Raw genomic sequence first — 27,387 nt, forward strand, 5'->3', positions numbered from 1 at the left:
ATTATCCACACTACCTGTTTGCAGCAGTGCTCCCTTTGCACAGGCAGACTGCAGAGATGAGCAGAAAGCAGAGGAACAAGAGGGCGAAGGAGCAATGTCAGAGAGCATCCTATGCTCATTTTACTTGGCAGAGCTCAGCTCCCCACTGTCGCACCCAGCCTGGCCCTGGGCTTCTGCTCCCACAGCACAGAACAGAGGGAAGGCCCCTGAGCTCCTCCCTGCGGGGCGCTGATCCTGCACTGTCCTGCTGGGGGTCTGGGAGCACGTGCAGGAACAGAGTCCTTCCAACACCTCCTTAGTCCTTGCTGAAGTGAAGACTTCATGCTTGCCAAGCATGGAACACAGGTACCAGAGCTCACCTTACAAAGGTACGATTTTCAGCAGCATCGGCTGTGTAATGCCCTTGATTCCTCATGCTGACATGGAGACTTGACTTTAGCTTTAATGGCACCTATAGTCCTGTCTTAGCTTAGTGACATAGAAACTGCATAAAGATGTCAAGAAGAAATGCATGATACATTGGAGAAGCCGTTTACCCAGGACCCAAAAAAAGAAAGTTACTGAGAGATACGGCTCAGAGCCAAGGCACTCCTCATTCAGCTTCCAGGGGTATAAATAAACATGCCAAACAAAGCCAAGCCCAACCTAAAAATACATTATTTCTGTGTCACTGCTCCATTAAAATCTGCATACTCCGTTCTAATCCCAGCGACATCAGTGGGAGCAGTCCTTGAAAGTGCAAATCCAGTGATGAAGTGATAAGGAAAAAACATTATCTTCTAAAAAATACCCCAAATGGGGGACAACTTGGTCTTGAGCGATGAATCATTTTAATTAAAGCTACTTTGCAGCTGGAGATGCAGTAGCTGATCGGAGTAGCAATGAGCTAATGTAACGGGAACAGGTGGCTGCGGCTCACAAAGCGCCACGCCACCACCAGCACTGACACTGCAAGGAGGCTGTCGTCAGGTATCCCGTGACTGCGCCTTGCATCAGCAGCCGAGCTCTGTGCTTTTCCATGGCTGCTTTCCAAAGCCTGATGTGCCCGTGCTCAGCTGATGGAGCCACCCAGCCAGCTGCCAATTGCTGGAGGCGAGCACTTGGCCAGAGCAGAAAACAGCCTCCTGTGTGCATGTCTGGAGCGGGAGGGGAGCTCACGGGTCTGCAGGGCTCAGGGCACCACGGTGCAGCGCTGGGACTTACTGCGTGCTGTGAGACAGCAGCGGCTTGCAGAGGGGCCAGCGGGGAATGAGCACCCGTGGACATAATATGAGAGAGAATTGAGGACACACATAGTTCTCGGCATTCAAACCAGCATTTGTTTCCCTCAATTTTCCCCCTCCTGAGCAATGTTTAAATCAATTACAGTAAAATTAATGACTTTTGCAAGCGATTTGCTGAGAGGATGGGCTGGGGGATTAGTCCCAAGCTGGGTTCCTTGCAAGCACCCCAGACAATTTAGAAAACATTCAGCCTACAAGGCTTCTAACCAAGAAGGCTCCTGCCAAGCAGCTTATTAATATGCTTCCAAAGCAGAGACTCACAGAAATGTAGGAGTTAAGGGATAAACAGTCACCCATTCCGCCTGCATTAAGACATGTGCAGGGAGAACAAAGCTATCTGATTACCTAAAGCACGAGTTCAGAATGAACTTCTGAAATGAAGACACGGGGGAGGCAGAGCTGCTCGTGGAATGGGAAAAGCAGCTCGGGCACACGAGGCTATCCTTCCCAGATACGTGGGGACTGAAGGCACCTGAGTGTGGACATGCCGAGGGCTCCTGTCCTCATAGTGCAAGCCAATTATTTTTGACAGAATTGGCTGGAAAGACCAAAGAACTAAGTTTGGGATACAAGGAGCACGCCTGTGGGGACTAGTGACAAAGAGGCGCCGGTACTGTGATAAGCTCTGCATCATAGCATCCAGGGGGTTGAGGGCTTCTTTGACAGAGCAATGACCCTCCTCCCCTTCCCAGCATCCCAGCTCTGAGGAAGGCTGAGCTGTAGGAAGCCACAGGCATCTGGCAGAGCACCACTGAACTGCTATGGGGCAGTGTGTGCAGCAGGTCTGGCCCCACAGCACAGCTGTGTGCCTGCTCAGAGGTCCCTGGCTGCACTCACACCCTGCAGCCAAGCTGCAGATGCTGCCTTTGAAATGTTGGCTTAGATCAAGGGAAGGGAAAAAACAAAAACCACTCCACTCAAATCCTTTCTCCTTTTGAAGCCTCCCTTGAAAGCAAATGAGAACCTGCAGCCTAGCTGCAATGTGATGGGGCTGCTTGGCGTTCAGGGGCTGTCCAGTGCATCTGAAAGGCTTTTAACACCAACAGAACAAGTGGAGCTCTTGCCGCACGTTCATCCCCAGGCTGCTGTGAGCCATCTGTGCTTTGCGACCCTGGGAGCCAGAGAAGGTGCAGGGAGGGCTCTGGGAAGAGGAAGAGGCCAGCTGTGGAAGGGGAAGGCCAGGCCAGCCCGTAAGACCCATGGCTGAGGCCCTGCGGTTCTGCTCTGGAGTTCCCACGAGCTCCTGCTCGGAGCAGCTCCGGCCCTGCCTCCTGCCCGCCCCTCCGGCTGGCACTGCAGGACCTGGCAGCGTGGGGATCCCTGAGGTGAGGACAAAATGCTTGTGTCAAATGTACATCAGATTGGGCCTGCATATATTCACAGGTATATTTTTCTGCTCTGAACGTCTGGATGGCCGTTTAAGCCCCTGCATCACCAGTTAAACCAGCACTGTCACAGCTCACATTTCTGAGCCAGCTGATGCTTACTTAAGGTCAGGGGCAGCTCTTTGCACTGCTGCTGTGAGAAAACACGGCAGATCTGCAGTTTGCTGCTATCCTTGTGCACCTCTTATTTTCACATTTCATCTTCGCGGCCTCTCCGAGGAAGGATCCTCAAAGCACTGTGATCAAAGGAACAGGGGGTGCTGTGATTTCCACCCCCAGGTGTGAACTGCACATCATGGCCCTGGCTTCCAACACCCGGACCGTGTGGCCAACAGCTGCCTTGTGCACATTTGTGCCGGTCCTGCTGCAATTAGCACCTTGCTGTGTGTTAAACAAACCAAGACTTCCCATCTTCCAAGTAAAACTCTAAAAGAAACAGCTGCAGGGCCGATGGAAATATGGTGCTTTCGAAGTCTAATGAATTGTATAATCACTGCAGTCATTATTTTGCATATTCTTAGAGAAATGCACAGCAGTCAGTTCCTGGAGCATGGTGGGTTTTAAGCCTCACCAAGCCCATCATTTAAGATGCATCAGTCATGTTTCCAAAACCTCTTTTGAGGGACCTTGAAAGCAAGCCATGGCTTTTGGATGCAGCGGTAGGCACAGATGATCTGCAGCCAGCAGCCCTCCTTCTTCCTCACTGCACTCAGCTCAGTGCAGGGTGAGGTACAGAGGACAAAGGCTGGTGCCAAAGATGTGTCCTTCATGCTCCAGTGGTCCAGAGCCGGTGCTAAGCCCGAGGACAGACAGACTGCCTGGCTTCATCCCTGCTTGGGACAGATGCGAGGCCAGCCCAGCGGCCAAACGAGCATTTTGCAGACTCAGAAAAAAATAAAAGAAATAAATGAAAGCTGGTGCACCCCAACCAACCCCAGGCAGCACAGTGGGCAGCAGTGATAGCCCGGCAGCCAGCAGCACAGTGCCTGCAGCGGGCAGTGTCAGTGTCAGAGGCAGCACAGCCCTCAGGGATGGCAGAGGACAGGGCCTTGGGAGGTTGTGGGACTTTGTGTCCTTGTCCAGTGCCACCTGCCTCCAGATAACAAAGGAAGACTGATGTATGGATGTATACAGATGGGTAGCCCTCATGCTGCTCTCCCTCTGTGGGGAGATGTTGACAGACACCACCGTTCCTCCTCTGTTTATCTGATGCACTGATTTCCAGCTGGCACAATTTTCAATCCCTTGAAAACCTGATTCAATTGCCTTTTAACCAGCAGGTAAACATATGAGATAAGTATCTATTTGCATGTGCTATTCATATTATATTCTGAATACTTGCAGGTTTTTTGCAGACTAGAAGTACTAGAAAGAAATACCTGAAAAAAACCCACCATAAAGAGCCATACAGCTCACTCTGAATCCATCCAAACAAACTCAGGCCTCACTGCCTAACTCTGCCCAGCTTTACTCAGTGCTATAAAGGAGCAGGGGGCTCCGAGAGGTGCTCACAGGGGACACAGCAACAGCTGGGCTGGGTGCTGCCTAGAGCGGCCACTCTCTGCTCAGGCTTGGGAAGCAGCTCTGGGCAAGGGACATCAGAATTCTGGGTCTGAGGAGGGAATCAGGCTGACTGCAACTTCCATTTGAAACACTTCCAGCCACGCAATTCCAGGTATGATCTGCATGAGGACAGCTCTCCAAGAGAGAAGACATCACCAAAGGCAGCCCTGACCTGGTGGGAGGTGTCCCTGCCCACGGCAGGCAGCTGGGGCTGAGTGGGATTTATGTTCCCTTCCAACCCAAGCCACTGTATGATTCTGTGATTCTGATTCTATGGTATTCAGGGAGAGGCCGAGTCTGAGGCTGAACTTCTGGATGAACGTTCTCTTATCAAGACGTGCAGAGCTGTCTCTAGGTGAAGGTGCTTCTGCCTGAACAGGGGGGCTTGTTGAGCCCCAGAGGAGCACGCAGATGATCTCTCTGAAGGAAATGCCGCCTCCTGGTGAGCACAGGTGCCAGGGGAGAGCTTCTGACCCTGTGAAGCAGCACGTTAACTCAAGAGGGATTTTATTTAGGCATCTTTACAGCTCCCTGGGACTAAGGCAGTCTCTGCAGAGCAGTGTCCTGCTGTCAAGTGCTGTAGCACAGAAACACACTTCTGTCAAGCAATGACAAGCCAACTGGACTTCACTGACATTTCAGGATCAAGGAGAGGGCAATTTTTATCAATACAAAACTTCATTACGAAAGTGAAAGTCTTTAGGTGAAATAAAATGTATTTTATGGTTGCGTGCACTTGCTACTGATGCTCTGAATAAAGATAATACTCTGAGAGGATGGAGATGTGTCACATATGAACACGGGGCAGGAATTCATTGCGCTTGAGCTATTTAACAAAGTGATTTCCTAACTGTAAAAGAGACTATATTCTTCACTTCATTTTATTCAATCAATTTTACAGATAGTTCACCCAAGACAGAAGTGAGCTGTACATCCTTCCAAGCTATGAAAAACCCTGGGGCATGAGCGACAGACACAGCTTTAAGGAAGATGAGGGCTGGGGATGATCATACTGTCTTTGTTAAGTTCTTGTCTTGCTGGAAATGTAAATCATGCCAAGATAATCATTATTTTCCATACGTATCAAGCACGTTCATTTAACTACTAAAAACACTGCTACAAATACTATTTTGGGGCCTTTTTAATTGGAATTCAGTTTCAATCCAAATGTTGCTTGACCCACCATGTGTTTAAAAATTACTCATATGGTTAATGGCAAGAAAGCTGCCATCTACCTTATCCTGAGAAGTTTAAAAAAGAAGACTGAAATGTATGGTAAGAGACAGTATTGCTCAAATACAAATGTACTGGTAGACAACCTTCATCAGTAAAATGAAACAGAGGGCTTAGTGAAAAGGCTTATAATTAGTAATGAAAATCACCATATTTTGTTTCAACCTTGAAAGAGAACCAGTCTTCTTTAAGAACATCTTCTTAGAAAGAGAAACGCACACAATTATTAAAATTGATGATTTAAATAAGTGTTTCTTGGTCACGAAGCTGCTGCTGATCCACACTGATCCCCATCACTGTGGGGAAACAGAATTCTGGAGCAAGGAGCAGCAGAGATGCAGCAAAAGAAAGATTGTTCCGATCATTCACTTTCTGCCAGAGGAGCAGAACCTATTTAACACACTCCCTACCTTTAGAAATGGAGCATTACTTCTTCACTTTTTCCATGCCCTCACTGGGACCTGCAGGTTGTGCAGTCCTGAGGAAAGCAGAGGGCTCTGAAGCCCGCGGTGTGGGCAGCCCTCCTCCCACCCATCAGCTCAGCCAGCTCCACACTGGGATGCAGGAGGCAGCAGCGTTGGACCACGTGGTCTCACTGCAGCTTGGGTACCCTGGTGCAGCCAAGATCGCCTCTGCTGCCTGCCCTTCGTGTCAAAGTTCCAACTAATACCTGGGCTGAATCACAATGAGAGCGATAAAGAAGAGAAACAGTCAGGATGTCCCTGTTCATCATGCTGCATCTCCAATGAGGACTTTCTTCCCTTTTTATAAGGGGTTATCCCTCAACTGTTGCCATCCTTGCCATCTCAGTTCTCTTTCCCATCCCACAGCACCTCAACCCAACCACACCACAGGGCACGTTCCTGCTCTCATCACTGAACACAGTGATCTCTCAGGCCCACGTGGGGCCCCCAGCAGCAGCTGGAAGCCAGCAAGCCCCCAGCACAGGCCTTCACCTGTTCAGATAAAGCTCCGAGTCGCAGCAAATGCTATTTTTGGGCAGCTGCCAACTGCACAGTAAAGCAAAAGAATCCTAAACATGCATGCAGCGTGGCTTCACCAAGGGGTGGCAGGAGGGAGAGGGAGGGGACTGTCCCCTTCTGCTCTGCCTTGTGCGGCCCTGCCTGCAGTACGGCGCCCATCTCTTTATGCCCCACGGGATGCCTGCTCCCTCTGCCCTGTCCCTGTGCAGCTGGCCACATGCCCGTGATGCCAGTGAATAGAAATGAGGAGCTCTTCTGAGATTTGCAGCTATATATGCAAATAGAAACAAATTAATCTGATTTTTCAGAAGCTCAGGCCTAGATAATTTATTTCTGTATGCCTCCTTCAGTGGGCTGTCCCCACACTTCCTGATCAAAACACCACTGCTCTGTGAGCAATTTCAGCTCCAAGAATTACTTTTGGATAATGCCATTAGCTGCCAGGAAAGTCTGATCCCAGCCTCTGATCTTAATAAAGTCTTTCAAGCTTTTTCCTAATGTCATAAATATAAAGCAAGATGGGAAGTGAATGGTACCAAAGCTGCAGTTGTGAACCCTGTCCAGATGAGTAGGAAGCTCCATGGCTGTACTGGCAGGCTGTGGGCCAGGACAGCATCTAGTGAGAAGAGAACTGCTATTGGCTGAGCAGGGGCTGTCAAGAGGGCAACAGTTGAGACAAACAGCTCTGGGGTAGAACTCGGAACTTGTCAGCAGGACACATAGGAGGAAGATTCATACCCGCTCATCGAGAAAGGCTTTTGCTGAAGACAGTACTTGGCTTCTCCTGCTCCTGACCACACGCTCTATAATGCTCTGCAGCACGTGCAGGCACAGTCGCCAGCATGTCAGTGAGAGCACTTCATGTGACACCAGGTGTAACTGGATAAACCAGGCTTTTTATTTTGGTTATGGCTGAGGGCTATTAAGCAAACCCAGTCGTGATGATGGGGAAAATGGGCTGGTTTTGGTCTTCGTTTCAAAATCAGCTCTCATGGAGGGCTGGCTGGGCTGTCCTGACTCAGCTTCTGCAGGCTGTGTGACAGTAGCAGCAAGCCAGGCTAACTGTGAGCCCAGGGAGTGCTATGGGGAGAGGAACATCTGAGGACATGGGGTGGGATGGATGCCTCAGAGGGTGGGAAAGCAGAGAGCAGAGGAGCACCTGCCCTATGCTCCAAGTCCAGAGACAGGTCACTTTTCCTCATGTGCCGTGCAATAAGCAACCAAGAGTAAGGAGCATTCAGGAAAGGGGTTCCACAACTGAAATCCCACAGGAGGAAGCCCACGTGAAGGTGAAGGAACACTGCACATCAGTATCTCAGCTCCTCTCCCACTGACAACAGGACTGCAGCTGTCCCGCCAGTCTGATTCACCCACCACACATGGCAGAAGGTGGAACCACGGCATGCTGGCACGCTCTGCCAGTCAAAGGAGATATGAAAAATGTTTTACTTTGATCTGCCTGAAAATACACCATTCTCTTCTTTTATCTGTCTTAAGTGCCAGAAGAGTGTGATGTTAATGAGATGTACAAAGGCTTTTGGGTAGTGGAACAGTTTTATGGCCCCACATAGATAAATTAAGGCATTTGTCACTGTTACCACATTAATGTTTCTTCCTGAGATCAAAGTCTGAATTTGCTGTCTCAAATAGTACCATCCTCTGCTACACATTACTTTCCAAGGAAATTAACTGCGATTCCATATTTAACATTCAGTTTAATCACACCCTGAATCTCATGCCTGGTGATTGCCATCTCCACATGCAGTGTGTAAGCCGTATTTTAGCAGGGATTTTCTCTTTGCTACCTGTGTGAAATGCCTGATTATCTTATTTCACCACCTTGCTTTGAAAGGCTGCTTCTTCAGTAAAGAATATAGACAGTTTCCTTCCTCCTGAAACCCTGGATTCAGCCACATTAATTTAGGTTTATATAGAACCTTTCATCCCTGAAGATCCCAACACACTCTTCAAACTCACCTCCCTGTACACAGAAGTGGTACAAATACACACAGCGACAGAAACAGACACAACCACCAAAATGCAACTCTCTGCACACTTGGCCAGCCAGTCCTGCCTACCCTACATCCTATCTCCATCAAGTAGGAAACCAAGGCAGCATGACTTAGAGGCATGTCATTTCCCTGCCAGAGAAATGTGAGGAATCTGGGCAAGCAACAAAACAGCTTTGCAGCCCGGGTAACGGACATCTCCTTGGCCCTCTGCCACGCAGGCTGAAATGAGGTAAGGTCTGATTTGTGGTGAACAATGCCTTGCTTCTCTGGCAGGCACTCCCAAAGCTTGCAGAAGACCATGCTTGCTGCTCCCTTCTACTGATGGGTTACCCTCAAGCAGTTTGCTTTACAAAACCTAAAATGCCTGCCTGCTTTGTCACGAAAACTCAAGGGCAAATAAATCTTCTTCCTGACCAAAAGTAGTTGACTGCCTCTGGCCAACTGGGGCTGAGAGGAAGGGGGAACCTCCACATACCTGAGAAACCTTTTTGACCACGTCGCTGCCCACGAGGAAGCCCTGTGCATAGGAGCGTGCCACGATGAAGGCTCGTGTTGCCTTCACCTTCAGGTCCCTGGGAACTTCCCCGAAGGGCTTGTGCTGCTCCGCGTGTTTCACCATGCAGTCCAGGTACTCATCAGTGATGTGGTACTGGGGATTCATCAGCTTGAAGAGCCGCTCCAGCAAGCGTGTCCAGAATTCATTCAGGGCCTCTTCCAAGTTGATGTTGGAGCCCCTGTAATAGCGGCGCAGCTCGCTGTACAAGTCCTTGAAGACTTTTGTGTTCTGAGTGTACAGTTCTCCATACAGGCTTGGAAAAGTGTCGTAAAGGCCTTTTTCTGACTTGTTCAACAAATCCTGGAAATAATCTGAAGAGAGAGGAAAGAAGAGGTCAGTTGGATAAGAAGGAACCTAGCAGGCTGTGCCTTCCAGCAGCACAACTGCCCTGACAGAGCTTTTCCTCTACCCAGCCTTACCCAGCTGCTCAGCCTGCAGCTTCAGATGAGAAGAGTAAAGGAGAAACCCCAGTGCAGCCCCAGAGCATCATGGCCTGATCCCATCCATCTCCCCAGAGGCCATGACTGAGGATATTCTCTATGCTCACCAAGGACTCCTGCCCTGCTGTAGCAGCAAAAGGCCTCGCTGCTTCCACAGTCGGTCCACAGCCAGGCAGCACACCGGCCAACGCTCGCGGCCAGGGGCACTGTGTAGGCATGCCCAGTGCAGCCTGCAGAAATCTTACAGCAGCTGTGCATTGTCATCATCTGTGCCATTCTGCAGCCTGATTTCTGCTGGCTAACCTTGGCAAGCCTCATCTGTAAACTGCCATGAGAATCATTCTGACATAGACTTGTCAGCACGGCAGGTGCTAAATGCTTTTGTTCTGCACCCCAGGGCACAAAGAGCTCGAATGCACAAGGTAGCAAAGAATAGCCAGGGGCAGAACTCCGGCACATAGCAGGTGAGCAAACAACTCCTGAGCTTGAATCTCTGCCCATTAGAGAGATGCAAGACAATTACTTGATTCAGCGTAAAATCCACAGAAGAATCCTGCTCATGCTCACCAGGAGCAGCCATGCAGGTGCCACACTGAGAAGCACCCAACTGCACAGACTCCCACTGCCTTGCAAGAGGCTTCAGCAACCTGCTCATCACACCAGCAATTTTCAGGCAAGTGCACAGAACTCCAGCTATTCAGTGAAGACAAGAACTTTAGTGTCACTCATCTGAGGAATTGCTTATATAGCTGAGGAAAAAAAGGAATGTGCTATACTGTTACTTCCACAATTTCCTTTCGAAATGCATGAGCTGGCACTGCTTCCCTGCCCTGTACTATGCCAGAGCTGTCAGCTAGCGCTGCAGGAGGTGCTCAGCCTGAGGCAGGAACTGGATGCACCCAGGTGCTTTGGGAGAGAGGCCAGTGCTGCTGTGTTGGAGGTTCTCATCCCATTTGCTAAGTTGCACCACGCTTTTATTTAGGTACAAGCAGCGAGGTGGTTCCATGCCCCAGGCTCAGTGGGCACAGCCGTGACAGAAGTGTGACTGCGGAGCAGGGCGATGACACACTGCTCTGCCCCCAGCACCTGTGCGTGCTCCCATCCCCATCCTGCTGGCTCCTTCAGGCTGCCCCGCAGGGAACTCCCAGCAGCACAGGCCCGATTCAATGTATTGATTGACATCAGCAACTTGAGCCACCATTCACAGAATCACAGAATCACAGAATCACAGAATCACAGAATCACCCGGGTTGGAAGGGACCTCAAGGATCATGTAGTTCCAACCCCCCTGCCTAGCAGGGCCACCAAACACACACATTCAGATCAGGTTGCCCAGGACCCTGTCCAACCTGGCCTTAAACACATCCAAGGACGGGGCATCCACAACCTCCCTGGGCAGCCCGTTCCAGGGCCTAACCACTCTCCTTGTATAGAACTTCCCCCTAACATCCAACCTAAATCTTCCCTCCTTCAACTTCGATCCATTTCCCCTAGTCCTGCTGTTGTCAGCCCTTTTGAAGAGTTTACTCCCCTCGTGGGTGTAGGTTCCCTTCAGGTATTGATAGGCTGCAATGAGGTCACCCCGCAGCCTTCTCTTCTCCAGGCTGAACAAGCCCAACTCCCTCAGCCTGTCCTCATAGGGGAGGTGCTCCAGCCCCCTGATCATCTTAGTCGCCCTCCTCTGGACCCTTTCCAAAATCTCTATGTCTTTCTTGTACTGAGGGCTCCACACCTGGACACAGTACTCCAGATGGGGCCTCACAAGAGCCGAGTAGAGAGGGACGATCACCTCCCTGTCCCTGCTGACCACCCCTCTCCTGATGGAGCCCAGGATCCCATTTGCCTTTCGAGCTGCCAGAGCGCACTGCTGGCTCATGTTCAGTCTCTCGTCCATCAGGACCCCCAGGTCCTTCTCTGCCGAGCTGCTCTCAAGGACCACTCCTCCCAGCCTGTACGGGTGCCTGGGGTTCTTCCGGCCCAAATGCAAAACCTTGCACTTTGCTGTGTTGAACCTCATTAGGTTCACCCGAGCCCAGCCCTCCAGCCTGTCGAGGTCCCTCTGAATGGCATCCCTTCCTTCCACCGTATCTGAATGGCATCCCTTCCTTCCACTTCATTCAAGTCAGTGAGAGGAGAAAAATGATCTGAATGATAACTTTCACTTCAATTACGTTCATACATTTTAAGGCCTTTCTGAAGCAAACCTTATTATACTCTTCTTTAAATCTAAGCTTTTTTTTTTGGTGATGTATGATAAGCTCTAGTTGAAGGGAAACCATTATTCAATTAAAATGCACTAACAGTCAAACAGCATGCGTTTAAGGTATATAAATGAAGTTCACTGTGACAAAGCATAGAAGAAAAGAAAGAAAAGCTTCTGAAAAATGTATAGTGCAGATACAAAGTTTTTAAACAAAGTATTTTTTGAGGGAATACCGCTGACTATAAACAGCCCTGAAATTGTATAGCCAGTATAGGCTCATTTCTACCAGCCTGATTTCTGGGGCAGTCTTTCCTACACTACAATTTTCAACCTAGTTTCTCAGATTTGAATGAAGCCAGAACTCAACGAGAGGACAGAACAAACAAGAACACCTGCAGCTGCCCATGGCTGCTAATGCAGGAACTCCTGCTATGTGAGCAAACTGCTTCCAAGGATGAGCAGCCTGACTCCTCCAGCCACATCGCCTACTGCTTCATAGCTCACATTTTCCTTTAAGTACTTCTGATGGTTTGTAAGCAAGATAAGTCTTAGCACAAAGAAAACAAAAATGTGTTGATCTAAATTAAAACACTGGTTTTATATATAAATTAAAAAATGGGTTTTCAGATTGAAGCAATCCACTCTCACTGGATTTGACCCGGGTGGCAGTGCACGGCTGCGCTGGGATCCCCCCCCTCCCCAGAGGACTGATTTGTATTTGTTTGCTCATCTTCCTGTTTAAAGCTGATGGCTTGGTACTCACCATCCGGAGGAAGAAAATGCCAGCAAACTCAACAGCCCCATTTGTCTGTTTAAGGCAAAATGACTTCTTCTGTTACATGGAAACAGCAGAAACAAGATGTATGCCTTTCTGTCAAAAAATTAGAAATCACTCTCAAACAATCCAGCCTAATTTTTGTGCTAATTAAGAGTTGATGAACTATTACTTCTCACCTAAGTGAGAGAACAACAATTACAATCAATTCATTTGAGGCTGGTTCTCAAAAAGTTCTTCTAGATTTCACACAGCGAGAAAAAATATATCTACATCATCTAGGGAAAATTAATTAGCAATTAAACCTAAATGTGCTTGTGATGAACAGCTGATCTGGCTGGGAATTGAGATGCACTCCTGGCAGCACTGGCAGGCACTCGGAAGAGGGCTGTGCCAAGGGGGCTGCACGGAGCTCCACAGCTCAGCACAAGTCAGCCTGCACCTGCTGAGGGCCCCGCAGCCGCCTGCAACCTGCACAGCATCACCTCCTTGGTGCCCCTGCTCCGTCATTAGCTGCTGGCACGGATGAAGGCTGTGCACGGCATCAAGGTTAAACGAGCTGCTGGAGCACACCTTGAGAACTGATGTTGGGTAGGAGAGATGGTTCAACCCAGCTGACAGCCCACTGCCTGCGCCCTGAGGTGGGCAGCTGTGGTAATGAGCGCTCACTGCACTTGTACAAAGGTGGAAGACAGCCCCGTGGGCCCTTCTGGGTCCCTCACTCTCACTGGATTCACCACTGCTAGGTCTGCCCAGCTCCTAAGAGACAACGCGGCAAGCAGAGCGCGGGCACACAGACATTAGCAGGGCTCCATCCGAGGGCACATCCTCACCACGTTCCTGCCACACCCCACCATCCCGAGGCCCTGAGCTCTGCTGCCACCACCACATCCTGCCGGCCAGCAGCAGTGCTCTCACACTGTGATTCCTGCACGCCCTGCAGCTCGCACCTTCCCTGCATCACCACTGCTCCCACTGGGAACGGCCCACAGCCAGCGGGGTGGCTGCACTGCCAGCTGCTCTGGAAGTGATGCCTCTGCTGCTGCTCTGCGACACAAGTGGGGACAGATTGCCCAGATCCACACTGGAAAAAAGCAGTCTTTCCTAGCTTCTGCCAGACTTACAAATTTTGCTACAGAGGCATAGAAAGCAGAGATCCCTTCCCAAGAGGAACTTGCCAAATCCTGGCTGGGCTCCTGCTCCTCCAGGAACACACTTTGCCAGAAGTCAGGCGGGTCCTTCCTTGCTTTGGAAATGTAATTTTGTTTGGAGCACCTCACATCCCAGCAGCCACTTTTGGAAAGGCGACCACTGAGCCACACCAACCACAACTCTCCCCAAGCAAAGAAAGGCACAGCTCCTTGGTCAAGGCTGCTCGGATGTGAAACATCCCCTTTCACATGCCAGTTGCAAAAGTAACCAAAAGAAAAACCACAGCACAGCACTCTGTTGTTACTGTTATTATTATTACTTCTTACTTCCAGGTTCAGAAAGAGGACAAGCAGTTTTACTCAAACGAAGTTTGCCTTTTGGCAGTGGCTAGGTTTGAAAAACTTCTCTCTGAAATCCAAAGATGCCAGAAAGTTCTGAGCAAAGAAACAGAAGGGCTTTGCAAGGGATGCAACTCTGCAGCTCTGGCCACTGTTTCTCCCTCTGTGGTAGTGACAAAAAGTTGCTTACAGAGGATTAAGTTTTCAACCAGAATCTATTACCTTCGCATTTGGGAGCAATCGGAAATCCCCACCCTTTCCACTTCACAGCTTCCCAGTGTTCACAGCCCATATTTTCACAGTTTCCACATTTTCACAACTCTGAATCAAACTGGGAAGCTGTGAAGGGTGAAGCAGGACCCGGCCATTCCCTTTGTGGAGATGGCAAGTTCTGAGCTCCCCTCCCCACCACAAAGTGCTTTTTCCAAGCTCTTCGATACCATTTGACCACTCCACAGCTGGAGCATACTGGAGTTTCTTCAACCAATGTGATGATGGAGTGGGAATGAACACAGGGGGAAACGAAGAGGCCATGAAGGGCATCCAAATGCTCTTTGGGCATGCATCACATTTGGCTTCCTTCAAAACCCAGAACATTTTAGAGGTCAGACTAGGAAAAAAATAAGAAAATTGGAGAAAGGTGACTGAATTAATTTCAATCTGAATATTATTAAAGCAGAAAACCAAAGAACAAAAGCTCATCTGCACAAGTGGAAAGAGTACATCCAGACTAGAAGAGACGAGGAAGGAAAACGCATTGCTCAGACGATGACATTACGCCAGGTTTCAAGGAGAAGCCCTTCCTGAAGGCAGTGGATGACTGGATTTGGTCAAGACCAAGTGACCACCCCATGTACTGCCACTCAGTGCTGCAGGGTTGAGAACCCCACTGCCAGCAACACCTCTACTGCTTCGCCTCCCCTGGCAGCCCCACGCTCTCCTGTTTCCTCCCTTCTCAAGACAAGAGCAAACTGCTCCAGGACTGCAAGATTCAATTTTGATTTTGTTTCTGAGCTGAGAAGTTCCTGCAAGAGCTCCCAGCAACATACACTGAAAACGTGGTGCAGCAGTGCTGTATGGCAGCAGAAATGCGAGCTCCATGCTAATACTACGGAAGCTCTGGCACAGCAAAGCAAGCCCTCCTTCTAGTTTGACAGTTTTGCATCACAAGCTAGGCTTGCAGTCAGAAGAGGAAGAGGCACTAAATACCATGCTGTGACTTCTCATGTTTGAGCAAATATGCGAGTGAAGGCCTTCACAGGGGCCAAGGAAGGGTGGCTGAAGGAAATATGCGCACCATTAACACAGCTATCATGTTTCAAAAAGAAGAGAAAAGAAATAAGCTGACTCTTCCACTCAGCAAAAGCAGGGGAAGAAAAAGCCTGAAGCCTCTTTCTAGAACAAACCTCCTGCTCTGAGGTAGCCTTGCTGTTTTCTTGGGCTGAGTTCCCATTTAATATACTGCTGCACATCCCAATGCCAATTTACTCTTCCAGTTAGTTTTAATGCTGTCCTTGAAATCAAACTAATATTAGAAGAGAATAATTTAGCAACAGATTTAAGCCATTAAAATCCAAATCTAATGCATTCATATCTGCTCTATTCACTTCAGCTAGGACGGTAATCTTTTATTCATAACAGTGTTATTCCTCATTATTAACTGAAGTGCTACCCAGCCAGCTGATACTGGCACACCAGTGCTGACATGCTCTGCCTTGTACCTTAGCTGAGTGCTGTCAAATGAGGGAACAGCGGGGAGGCCAAGGGGCTCAGTTTCTGTGCGTGGGAAGCTGTACCAACACCGCGACGTTTTCCCTGGGGTCACCTCTTCCCCACCATCTCACACTCCTGTGAAGCAGCTGCTCTCGTGCTGCCATTTTCCCAGTCCCCAGCCACTCTGCCACCCGCCCTGCATCACTGCTCCCTACAGTGTCCTCTCCTGTTTGGTGGCTGAGACACAACAGGGATAATAGCAAATGAAAACTGCAAAAAGCCCAAACAAATGAAGATGAAAGTGGCTTCTATCCACAAGCCAGAGGATTAACAGAGTGAACAAGAGTTTCAGGATATACAAATTTTGATACTTGTAGGTAAAACAAATGCTAACTTTCAGGATTCTCTCCAAAGAGCCTCTTCACATTTAATAGGAAGACACTTGAGGGAGGTAGGGCAGAGCAGGAACTCAGACTGCAGAGATGCTGTGGGTCAGTGGGCAGTCATCCTGCTTAGTCCAAATCCAGTCTTTCCGCAGCAGTCCTGCTGCTTCGCCACACAGCTTCTGTCTTCGCATTCTGCACGCCCTGCGGTCCTCTGACCGTTCTTGTCACCTCTGCTGGGTGGCATTAACTCTCCCCAGCTGTGGGTTATCAGAACTACAAAGAACATCATCTCCTTTTCTCCACCAGAAATGGCACTGTGAACATTGCAGGAAGGGCACATAGCTTTTTTAGGAGCGCATCACATTAGCATTTCACAGCCTTCCTGCCACTGACCGGTACGTACCCAACCCACTCCTTTGCTCTTTCCAACCAGTTAGCCCCCAGCTTCACACTTGCACAGGAGTAACGAATATCGTCTCATTTCTACTCCTTTAGCCTATGCACTGCCTTTTTTCCAGCGATGCCATTTTCAGCACTGCGTCCTGAAGGAATTCCGTGAGCACATTTCTCATCATTCATTCCAGTCTTTACTGGGGCTGTCTTTGAGAACCACGACTAGGATCGCACTCCAGCACAAGAGCTCTTCTTTCAGCACATCTTGCTGTCTCCCCTTTAGCTAGGTCTTCACTTGTTAGTTCCTCTACTAATTTCCATCTTCTGCAGCTTAATGAACTACTCAGGTACAGATGTAAATGCCTTTGAAGCCTCCTAAGATGAGAGTAATTGATGGAACAGACATCATATGGCAAAAAGCATTATACAGGATAGATTCCTGGCTTTAGGTAAGGACTAAAGATGGCCTAGCTTAAACTGGTCTTAGACTGGCATACACAGCAGACAGCTGGCTTCTTCTCTTAGGGGATAAATGAGTTTTTTGGAAAAACAAACTTTTTTAAAAAGAAAAAAAATGCTGTGGCATTAAAATCCATTTTGAAACACGGCTCTCCTAGTGACAGCACAGGGAATAAGCACCTCCAGTTACTTCAAAGAGAAAGCACTGTCTTTCTGCCAGCACTTGGGTGACACTTCCACACTCCATAGCGCATGCCTCGTGCTGTATGGTGCTGTTCTGACTGGCAGTCAGAGAGAGGTAATTATCTGCACCAATTTTTAATTCCACATTTTCCCCATCCTCTGTTGTTGCAACTTGCTGAGACAGTGTGTGTGTACCCTTAGCCAGGCAGACGCGGATCCCAGCACTGAAGAAAGGAGCCCGCTGGCTAGGAGGCTCCTGGAGGAAGAGGTGGTGATCACTGCAAACAGCAGCAGGCAGGGGCTCTGCTCATCCCACCAGTGGGTGCCCCCCAATGCCTGGGGACCAAGGAAAGCAACCGCAGTGACAGCAACATGCTGCCACCAGCACAGCCTGCCCAGCCCCACTTCTCCCACAGCCTGCCAAGGAAGGAAATCGCTTCATGGACATTGCTGATCCTGATGGATCCAGCAATCACCTTCCTGATGTCCCTCAGAAACACCTTTGTGCAAATCTTAAGGCATCCCCAGACTCAAGTTCATGTGACTGCACTATGAAGACAAAATCATTTGAGGTGAAGACTAACGAGCCCATACGAGCAGCAGGGCATAAAAGCAAAGCAGAATGGACAGGACGAGCATCCCCACAGGGCAGCATTCCCTTCTGCCTGGAAGAGCAATAGCCCAGAGGGAGCAGCAGTGCAAGCTGCACACACCTGCTCAGACAGCGATCCCCAGTTCCACATAACACACTCACACCCCATGGGATAGGAAACGCTGCGAAACATAATGCAGCTGACACCCACAGCATCTGCCAGGAATGCTCCTCCATGGTGCGGGCCTGAAATCTCCATTTTAGGAAATGTGCTGTGATGCAGGAGGCAGGGCTGCAGCGTGCGCACACACAGCTGGAAACGCTCAGGTTGCACCAGCTGTGGTGGTGAGTGAGGTGGCAGGATGAACCACCCGTGTCCTGGATTTCTCCCACCATTTCCACATTGAATTTCCACCCTGTGCCTCTCTCTAACCCTCTTTTGTGCAAAGCCTCCAATCCAGTGCAGCGCAGTGTGCCGCAGAAGCTTGTGCCCTCTCTGGGTATGCTGAATACTTACGGAAAGCACCAAACACGACGAGGGGGGCTGCCCCTCAGAACCTGCTCAGCAGGCCATGTCCTTGGATATCTAACATCCTGAGTATCTGACATATGGGTTTTCCCAGAAGAACAAGGAGGACAGAAATTGCCAGCTGTGGGGATTATATTCTGTGTGGACAAAGTTGCCATGTTAGTGCTGCAGGAGTTCATCTAAGTCTATGTAAAGCACGCAATCTTTAGATTTCCCCCTTTCAGTGCCGTCAGAAAGGAACCCCCTTGGCTCTTTGGAAAAATAATTTTCTTATGACATTCCTACCCATGGAACCTGTACGAAAAGGAGAAATTGGTAAAGATGAGAAAAGACAGCTTCTGCTTGCAGCCAAACCAAAATATGCAAATATCTGTGCGTATCTGACATCTGAAAGCACAAAAGTTGTGTACGTACACAGAAACATGCATGGCCGTTATGTGAATAACATTACCATCACTTGGTACCTTGCTATAGCTGAAATAAAAGCCTTATGAAGAGGTCCAGGTCACACCTTGAAGGACTCAAAAGACCAAGCCACAAGCTCGGGCACCTGAGGTGTTGAGATACCAGTGCTGCTGCTTCCATGGCACAGCACGGAGCTTCACAGAAGTCAGATACCCTGTCCGGAGTATAGACCCTTTCCAACTACATCTCAGTATATTTTCTAATACAGGCATAAATGGGTGTAATACATACTTCTCTTTGCTTGTGGATACACGTTACATTACTACTGCTTTGGTTTACTGCTTGCGTATAAATCTTTAAAGTGAAACCGCACCAAGACTGTGACCAGCATGGAAAGCCTGCCACAAATCTATTTGCTTTGGATAATCATACAGTGGAGGAAGCTGCCATTCGATCCTAGCTCCAGCCTGAGAAACCATCAGCTACAATGAACACAGCACAATCCTTATTTAGAGGCCACAGCAAAGCAGAGCAGAAAGCAATCCCTGCTCGGCGTGTGCCCCCCCTCCCAGGCAGCGTGCTCCCCTGAGCAGGGAGGGCTGGCAGCCTCCAGCCTCCTCCACGCCACCTGCAGGCACTGACACCTCAACGGGAGGGACCTCATCTGCAGGAAACTTTAAGAGTCTGTGAGAAATTGAGAAATGCCTCAGGTCTCCCAGACTCAGTAATTCCATTCTATGATACATATATACAATGCACGTGTTTACAACTTATATTAATCAAATTAAAATCGCCCCAGAGTTTGAAATTATCACAGAACCTTGGAAGACAACCTGCTTGGACGCACTGTGCCCATCAGGACTGTCAGCTGGATACAACAGTGACTAAAAACATCTGCATCCACCCTGGGCTGTCATCGTGTTCACACGACAGAGACCAAAAATTCCTGATAAGGAAAATATTAGCTGAGAATGCTAACCACAGTCTGACTGCAGTTATGCTCAACAAAAAGAAAAAAACAAAGAGGAAACAACATGTGCTCCTTCTTTCAAAAAATTCATTTAGGACAACCAAAGAAAAGCACCAGCTGCCCCCAGCCACTGGCAATATCCTCCCGCTGGCGTTAGGGTTTCTGCTGCCTTTGAAGCACCTCTGGCTCATGCCCAAGTCCGAGGGATGAGAGAAGCTGAGCCTTTTTGAAAGCACGTGCTTGTTCCACTTTACCCAACTTATCCCCCAATTTTTTTTCCCGCCCCCATCAGGTTTCATCTCAAGTACACTGCACCAATGAACTGTACGTGAGCAATCAGTTCCGACCTCTTTTAAATGTTCTCCCACAAACTTAGGATGAAATCTTCATTAAGCCACTAGATAAACTAATGCATTTAGCATTCAAGCTCGATAAAGAAAGAGAGGGAGGTGGTGATGATGAGCAACAGTCATTCATCTTTCCTCTTAGCACAGGACCTCGGGGACAACCAGAGGAATCTTGGATCCAACAGAAGATTTAAAACAGACAAAAGGAAATCCTACGTCAAACAGATGGGTTGCGGACCCTGTCCTTGCAAGAAAATGGCCTGGATACTGGAGGCTAAAAGGAATTCAAAAGATGACCACATCAGAGCAAGAGAAGCCCCCATGGCTGACACGAACAGAATGAAGAATGCATGCAAGGTGGCAGAGAGCTGCAGAATCTTTGTGGGGCAGGATGCAAATTGACACGTCTGGCCCTTGCTCCCTAGCCAGGGACCTTAGCAATTGCCTGGTTACCCAGCAGCTACCCTCCCTAGCTTGGGATGCTGTCAGCACTGAGACAAAGAAAATGCATGAGTTTGATGCCCCTAGAATGTTCAGTTCATTGCCCCACTCAGCTCTTCAGATGCTTTTAACAGGAGGACCATATAACAGCCGTACACTTCTGGTATGTTCAGGTGGTCCAGTGCTATACATTCTCCAACAAATTTGAGTAATTTGTGTCCAGATCAGGCAATTTTGGGTCATGTTCTATGAGTTTTCCAAAGGGCCTCTTAATACTTTTCTGCATGGCTTAGATCTGGACAAAGTGAAGCAAAGACCATTCCTGATTTGGAGGGAGCTGAAAATCCCCTTCCAGGACTGAAGCATGGATGTGGGTGCTGCTGGCTGCAGGGGCCCTGCAGGACTGGGTCACACTCTCACCTTCCCTTCCTCCTAAATCTCTGCCTGCACTATCTATTGTCTGCACACTGCCGTCAGCCTACACAGCAGGCTTCCTATCTCAGCTGCATGTTTGGTTGCTTACTGTTTTCACGGCTCCATCATATTTTAAGAGGGAAAAGCATCTCAACTCTGCTAACGAGTTAAAGACTATTTAGAGCTTTATATAGAGCTTTCATGCAGAAAAGAATAAGGACCATGAGGAATGGGTAGCATGTGTGTTCCACTACCAGTTAGCTAAAGAGAAAAAAACCAAACCTTCAGCCTTTGAAGCCCTCGATGGTGCTGTCTTGATCTTGAGGTGTTATTTTCTCTTCCTTAATGAACAAAAGGATTGCTCTGCACATTCCCTTATCTCCCCAGGCCCCCCTCCAGTACTCAAGCAGCTCTGCAGCAGTAGACATCCCTTTCCACTGACTCTGCGGGAAGTTCAGGCAGTTGCTTAGATAAGACACCTGGAGGTCTCAGCCAAGGTGCAATGTAACTCACCCTCAGTGCTCAGACTCCTAGCCAATCACTTAAATTAATGTGCTGTACTCCTGAGGACCAGCTTGCTGCCCTTCATTATAAATGTTTCAGGAAGGAGAACCTTGGCATTTGCAAGCCTATTCCTGCTTCACTTTCCTTAGTCGGCATCTTGCAATGGAAGAACACTGCTTCTTTGTGGTGCTGACCAAATGGGTTAGGCCATTTAAGATCTTTGCAGCTGTTTGATCTCTAACATAGGCTTTGCTTCCTATTTGTGGTGTTTCTTTGTGCAATCCTATGTAGCTGACAGCATGCAATGTGTCTTCAGCGTCTCTCAAACAAGGTGAAGTGTCACAGAAGCCTGCACATGCACATGGAGATCACTGCGCATGGGCAGAGCAAGTAGAAGCAGGGTGGGTCTGTCCTCTAGGATGGAGCTGGGGCTCACTGGCAGACTGTAATCAATGGATGGGAGTGAGCGGGTGATAATGCAGCCCCTACCAGGTTTCTCACAGAACAGCTGGGAGGAGGAGGACCCTCAGCACAGGCGTGGGAGCAGCCAGCACACGTGTCCTCAGGGCAGGGGCACTTCCCTGGGTCCTGCACCTCCTCTGACATACAGGTCGATGGTGCATGAAACACAAACCCCTCAAAATAAAGACCTCATTAATTCTGACGCTCATGGAACAACTTACACAGTATGTTAAAAAATAACAGAAAAACTAGTCATGAAATATTGACAGAATGGACCCACGTGTCCAAAAGCTAAAATGAACCAGAACAAGAAAGAGAAGCTTATTTATTAGGGATCTACAGAGTAAATGGCCCTGGGAACTCCTGTACCAATTCATCCTCAATAAATGAGAGCAAAAGTTCCTTAAAGAACTGCCTTACAGTCAAATAACTGGCAGGAATATTAAACAAAATCATATTTGCAATGATGACTATTTTTTAATTAAGCAGTACAACTTCAAGTCTAACAATGAACCTGCATGGCTGGGCAGGAGCTGTTACAGTCTTAGTGAGGTACTTTTAATTCAGCAAACTGCATAGGAAAGCACCCGCATGCAGGCAGCTAGCAATAAAACTCAGCTGTATGCACACTAAGGTGCACGAGGAGCAGCTGTGGTGCAGCAGGGTCCTGTCAGACCACTGGCACGACTCTGCTCCAGCTGGCAGGTGCTGAGCACCCTCCTGCCCCAGCAGCCCCACGTGAGCCCATCCAGTGCTGTACAGGGCCAACCTGCGGGCAGATGCTTGCCTGCACAGCGGGTGAGGCAGGTGAGGCTGCCAGCAGAAGGCAACCAACTTTCATCTGCACTTCTGGAATCTTTAACCAAGTCTAATTAACGTTTTAGTCCGTGGCATATCTATCGCTTGGTTTGATCTAACAGCACTCCTTTTTCTAATCCTTTTTGCACAGGCTGTTTAAAAGCTTTACTCAAGCTGATGCTTAGAGCATGCTGAAGTACTGTTATTACTAGCAAAGCTATTTGGTGCTCATTAGCAGGATGACAATTAGCTCGAAAACTTTCCTTTCCCTCACCAGCCCAGCACAATTTTGTTTTCCTGCTGTGGCTTTAAATGGGTCTGAAGAGCTTTGCTGTCCAGCAAATACCCCAGAATAGGACCCCCTGAACCAACGCCGGATTTATTTTTGCCTGTTTGTGTGTGCTATGTGAGCTTTGAATGGGTTTCTAAAATATCATCACGGTAGTAGACATTGGGAGTAATGATACCAATTTTGGTCTTCTACCAGCTGTCTTCTCAAATATAATCAAGCTACTGTATTCTTTTTCACCCCCACAGTGAGCACAATTGGTTTGTACTTGAACATTTCTGTCTCTGAGAACATGTTTACCACTGCATCCGTGAAGGACATTGGATCTCGTACACTTGGATCTCCTCTGCTCTGTTCTTGTTGAGAAGAAAAGCCCATTATGTTCATGCAATGCTATAAAAATCCATAATCATAAAGCTAAAAATAAAATCCCCCATCAGCTGAATACACTGAATAGCTTTCTAAAGTGGTGGTGTTTGGTTCCGCCCTGCGCTTTTATGTTTGACTTCAATTAAACCCGTTTTCCTTAGCAATTCAGAGGTCTTTAAATAACCGTATGTCACTGGATGTAAAATCGCAGTGTATTTAGTGCACAAACAGGAGCACACAACCCTACAAGCCTTTCCCCAGCTCAGACTGCCCTGCACCTCGCAGCCCAACGCCTGCAGCCCCGCGGTGGTACTGGCCGTCCTGGGGCCATGTGGGAGAGGGATCACTGCTGCTCACACTGCTTTCTGCCTGTTTAGCCTACGAAACCCATGATAGTGAGGAAGCGTTTGGCAGATAAAAGGAACGGACGAAGAGCACACAGTAGAACTCTTTGTCCAAAGAATTTATTGCAAGCTCGAGCCATCAGCTGCTGAGGCGAGGTTGGTTCTCCAGTAGCGTCACACTATATAAAAATCGAATGGGTGATAATTTAGGGGGGGTTTCAAGCACTGCTGATCTCGTCCATAAACAAAGCAAAGCCAGTAATTGCTCTTACTTAGAGTTATGTGTGGTTTTAACACTGGTGTGTCCCAGAGGAAGGAGAGGAGGATTGGAGAGAGTTGGTTCTGACAGACATGGAATTTCACAGAACCAGATGACATTGAATTTCCACATGCAGAAGCAAATGAAAACTCTGTAACACCATTTGCTTCAACTTAATGCAATCAGCTTTTAGGATTTGGTAAGAAGAACATCAATTCATGGTAACAGTGAATTCCCTAATTACTCTGTTGTTTGTTAGTTTTGTTTGTTTGTTTGTTATAATAAGAAAAAGCTATGGATTAAATCAATGCACAGGCAACCATGGCATTCAAACACAGCATTCGCTCTCTCCTTAGAGGTTTTCCTTTCAGTCAGCTGTTAACTGTTGGAGCACAGCAGCACAGAACCAAATTCGACGCCCAAGCAGCAGGCTGTGCAGCCCTGGGCCACATCTGCATGTGTGGACGATGCCATGACCACCCAACAGGCACAGGCTCTGAGTGCAGCCCCTGGCAGCCCCTGTGCTTAGGACAAAAACAATGCCTACGAGAACGAACGCGCAGCCCTGCAGCTCGCAACCTCCTGGCAATGCAGAACTCGCAGTACATTGCAAAATACAGCACAAAGGCTTGTGACCTCTGAAAGCACAAGAATCATCTGCAGAGGACTCTGTTTTATTTAAAGACCTTAAATCTTTTCAAAACATGAAACTTCTCTTCATGTACTGCCATAGTTCTACTCCTTCTTTGCTGTTCCATAGCATCAAAAGGCTGAGCTGGGTGCTGTTTGTGCCCAAGAGAATTTCAGGGCTATCATGCAGATGATCTACTTGTACATTTTGGATGTTGCTGGCAGCTGGAGAAGAAAGCCCAGGGCTGCAGAGTGCACTCAGCCCTCACACTGAACACAAAGGGAGGGACAAGGCAGCAGTGTGACTGTGCATCCTGTGCATCCTGGGGCACAGAATGGAATGCTGCAGGTGGGAGCTCAGCTCCACTCCACTGCATTAGGTAGCCATTATCTCCCTTGGTACACAGATAGCTCTTCTAACACAGATGCCATTTCCTACAGAAATTATGATTTGTTTCTCAAATACATATTTTCAGGAATGGCACCTGTGACTGTGCTCACCTGAGGCATGCTGGCTGTGTATGGGAGGAGAGGGAGAGGTCACCTCAGTCACACCAGCTGGGCGATCTGCACTTCACAGGATTGGGCCTTGACTTGTAGCTTGCTTTTGTTCTCCCACTGCCTGCCAGTGAGAAGCACTCACTGCACTCCTCTCCTGCTGCCCTGGACTGTCCCCGTGCCCTGTCCCACCCTGCAGCCACCTGGCAGGGCGCTGCTCCGGGGCTGGGGCACCCCACCAGGCGGGTCGGGACCCTCTGCACCAGCAGCCGTGCTCTGGGGCTCACCCTGCAGAGCTCTGTGGCAGCACCACACCTCTGTGCATCCGCACTCACTGGCAGGCATTAATGAACCATGTCTGCAGCAGTTAATTGCCGCGTGGCTTTGACCAACATGGATGAAAGGGTTTCCGCTGGAAGTACAGAAGAGATCTCCAGTTGCTGGAGCTTTCATACAGCAAATAACAACATTTCCAGGAATATACACTACATGCGTAACATCAGCAGATTTTACAAACCATTCTTCCCTCCTTTTTCAATATTCTCCCCACCCATAATCTATAATTTCACGTCGGGCATGGATCTGATGGATTGGGGCACCGTTGATATACTGCAATAACGAGTAAGCAGTTATTATTAATGGCACTATAAATCTAATGATCGAACCGGCTAATTGCCGTCATTTGCATTCCACTTGTGGCACTGCTGTGACTGCAGCTGAAAGCGGCACTTGCTGCTCTACCCAGCCACGTACTCAAAGTGGTTGCTGCCTAGGCAGGAGCAAAGGGGAGCCTGGTGCAGATGATGGCTATGTGAAAGAGGATTCTGACGTAAGATGAATCTATGTGGGTTTTCACCTCTGGAGTGCTTATGATGTGCATGGAAAGCTGATGCTAACTGAGATAGTATGCCAGGGCACTCCCATTTCTCATTGTGGCAGGTGCTCTCGCTGCTCCAAGGACAGTGCCCACTGCAGCTCCTCAGACACTTGTCCAGCACTTGGCCGGAGCTGCAGGCTGCCAGCCCCAGCAGTGAGCAGCCCCAGTGGTTCTCATCTTGCCTTCACCTTGCACACCCTTTGATGTTTGCTGTCAGCAAACTTTACTGGGTTTTCACTCAGGATATCAAGATCTTTAGGCATCCCTTGGGCACTCAGACAAGCAGCAGGGCTGTTATTTTTATGCATTTGCCAGATGGGTCAGACATTACACTCTAAAGGCCAGTGAACTCTGTGTTTCTGAAAAATAACTGGAATCTTTTGCTGCCAGCTCTGGTGCCATAGCTTCATATGTCCCCATGTACCTGCACTGACTGGGCTGGCAGGGACAGCTGGTTACTCCTGCAGCACCATGCTGGCCTGCTCTGTGCCTGTTTCCCCGCTTCAGGCTCCTCCTGCTCTGCTAGGAGAAAGGCACTGTGCTCCCTCACTACCCCCTGGCTTTCTGTTGCCCTCCATTCACTGGCTGAAAGGAATGGGTGCAGAACACCAAGTGCCCCCCCCCCCCGCTGGCAGCAATGCCTTATTTCCATGAAACATCCTTGCTGCATGATGCAAAAAATCCCTTTGTCACTGTGAGCAGGGGAAGAGGTTGGTGTGCTGGTGGCATCCTGCAGTGGAATGATTGCATGCTGATATGCACTAGCACTGCACCACTGGGCAGCAGCATTTGTATGGGAGAACAGCGAGCAGATGAGCTGGCAGGAGATGCTGGGTGGCACACAGCTGGAATGGGCCTGCGCTGGTAACAGAAACATAACTGCTCACTCCCAAACCTGTTCTCGTACAAAGGCAATAACAAGCACTCATCAGCAGAAGAGGCAGAAGTGCCTCACAACAGCTCTCAGACAGGAGCAGAGACACACAAGATGCCATCCCACTGCTGCCTCAGCCCTGCCTGTGGCAAGGAACACTCCCAGCCTCCCTTCCAGGATGAAAGTCCCCTCCCAGAGCTGCTCCTCCCAGTGCTTAATCTGTTTTCGGGCTGAAAGAATGCATCTGCCACCAGACTCCTGTTGACTTTTGGCGGTGCTTGGCTAGCCTCTTGACTTGGAAACGCACGGAATTAATTTGGGCTGAGCAAATACAGACAAGAAAACAGAGCGCAGGGTTTACTCTGCATTATTCTATCTAAAAGAAAATATAATGCTCGGCCATCTGAGGACACCTCTTTTCCCCAGGGGATGGTTTCCAAACAGCCCTTAAGCATGGAAGAGGTCAGGCCAACATCTAGCAGAGATAAACATGGCCAGAGCCGTCCCACACAGCCAGCCTCCCCTGCCCAGGTGGGAGATCCTCAGCACCCAGCTGCCCCTGCCCCTTCCTGCTGTGTCTGGCCAGGCACAAACCTCGCTTGTCCTGCTGGACAGGAGACAGTGGGGCACCAGGGATGGTTGTGGGAACAGGAGAGTGGTGTGAGATGGGGCAGGCAGAAAGGAGAGGGGGGAGGTGTGCTCAGAGACTGGCTGAAGGAAAAGGCTCT

The 27,387-nt window shown here is 49.0% G+C and overlaps 1 protein-coding gene across 1 annotated transcript in view; it reads right to left on the reverse strand.

Moving 5' to 3' along the window:
* Positions 1 to 27,387, reverse strand: part of GPC1 (glypican 1) — a 160,503-nt gene that overhangs the window by 12,182 nt on the left and 120,934 nt on the right. The window contains exon 3 of the mRNA XM_042821183.1: positions 8,935 to 9,326. Coding sequence (XP_042677117.1) covers positions 8,935 to 9,326 — 392 coding nt within the window. The remainder of the gene's footprint in view (positions 1 to 8,934; positions 9,327 to 27,387) is intronic.

Source organism: Centrocercus urophasianus, unplaced genomic scaffold (assembly GCF_019232065.1).
Source record: "Centrocercus urophasianus isolate 14NV4802_14NV808 unplaced genomic scaffold, USGS_Curo_1.0 seq_19, whole genome shotgun sequence".
In the NCBI taxonomy this organism is placed as follows: Eukaryota; Metazoa; Chordata; class Aves; order Galliformes; family Phasianidae; genus Centrocercus; species Centrocercus urophasianus.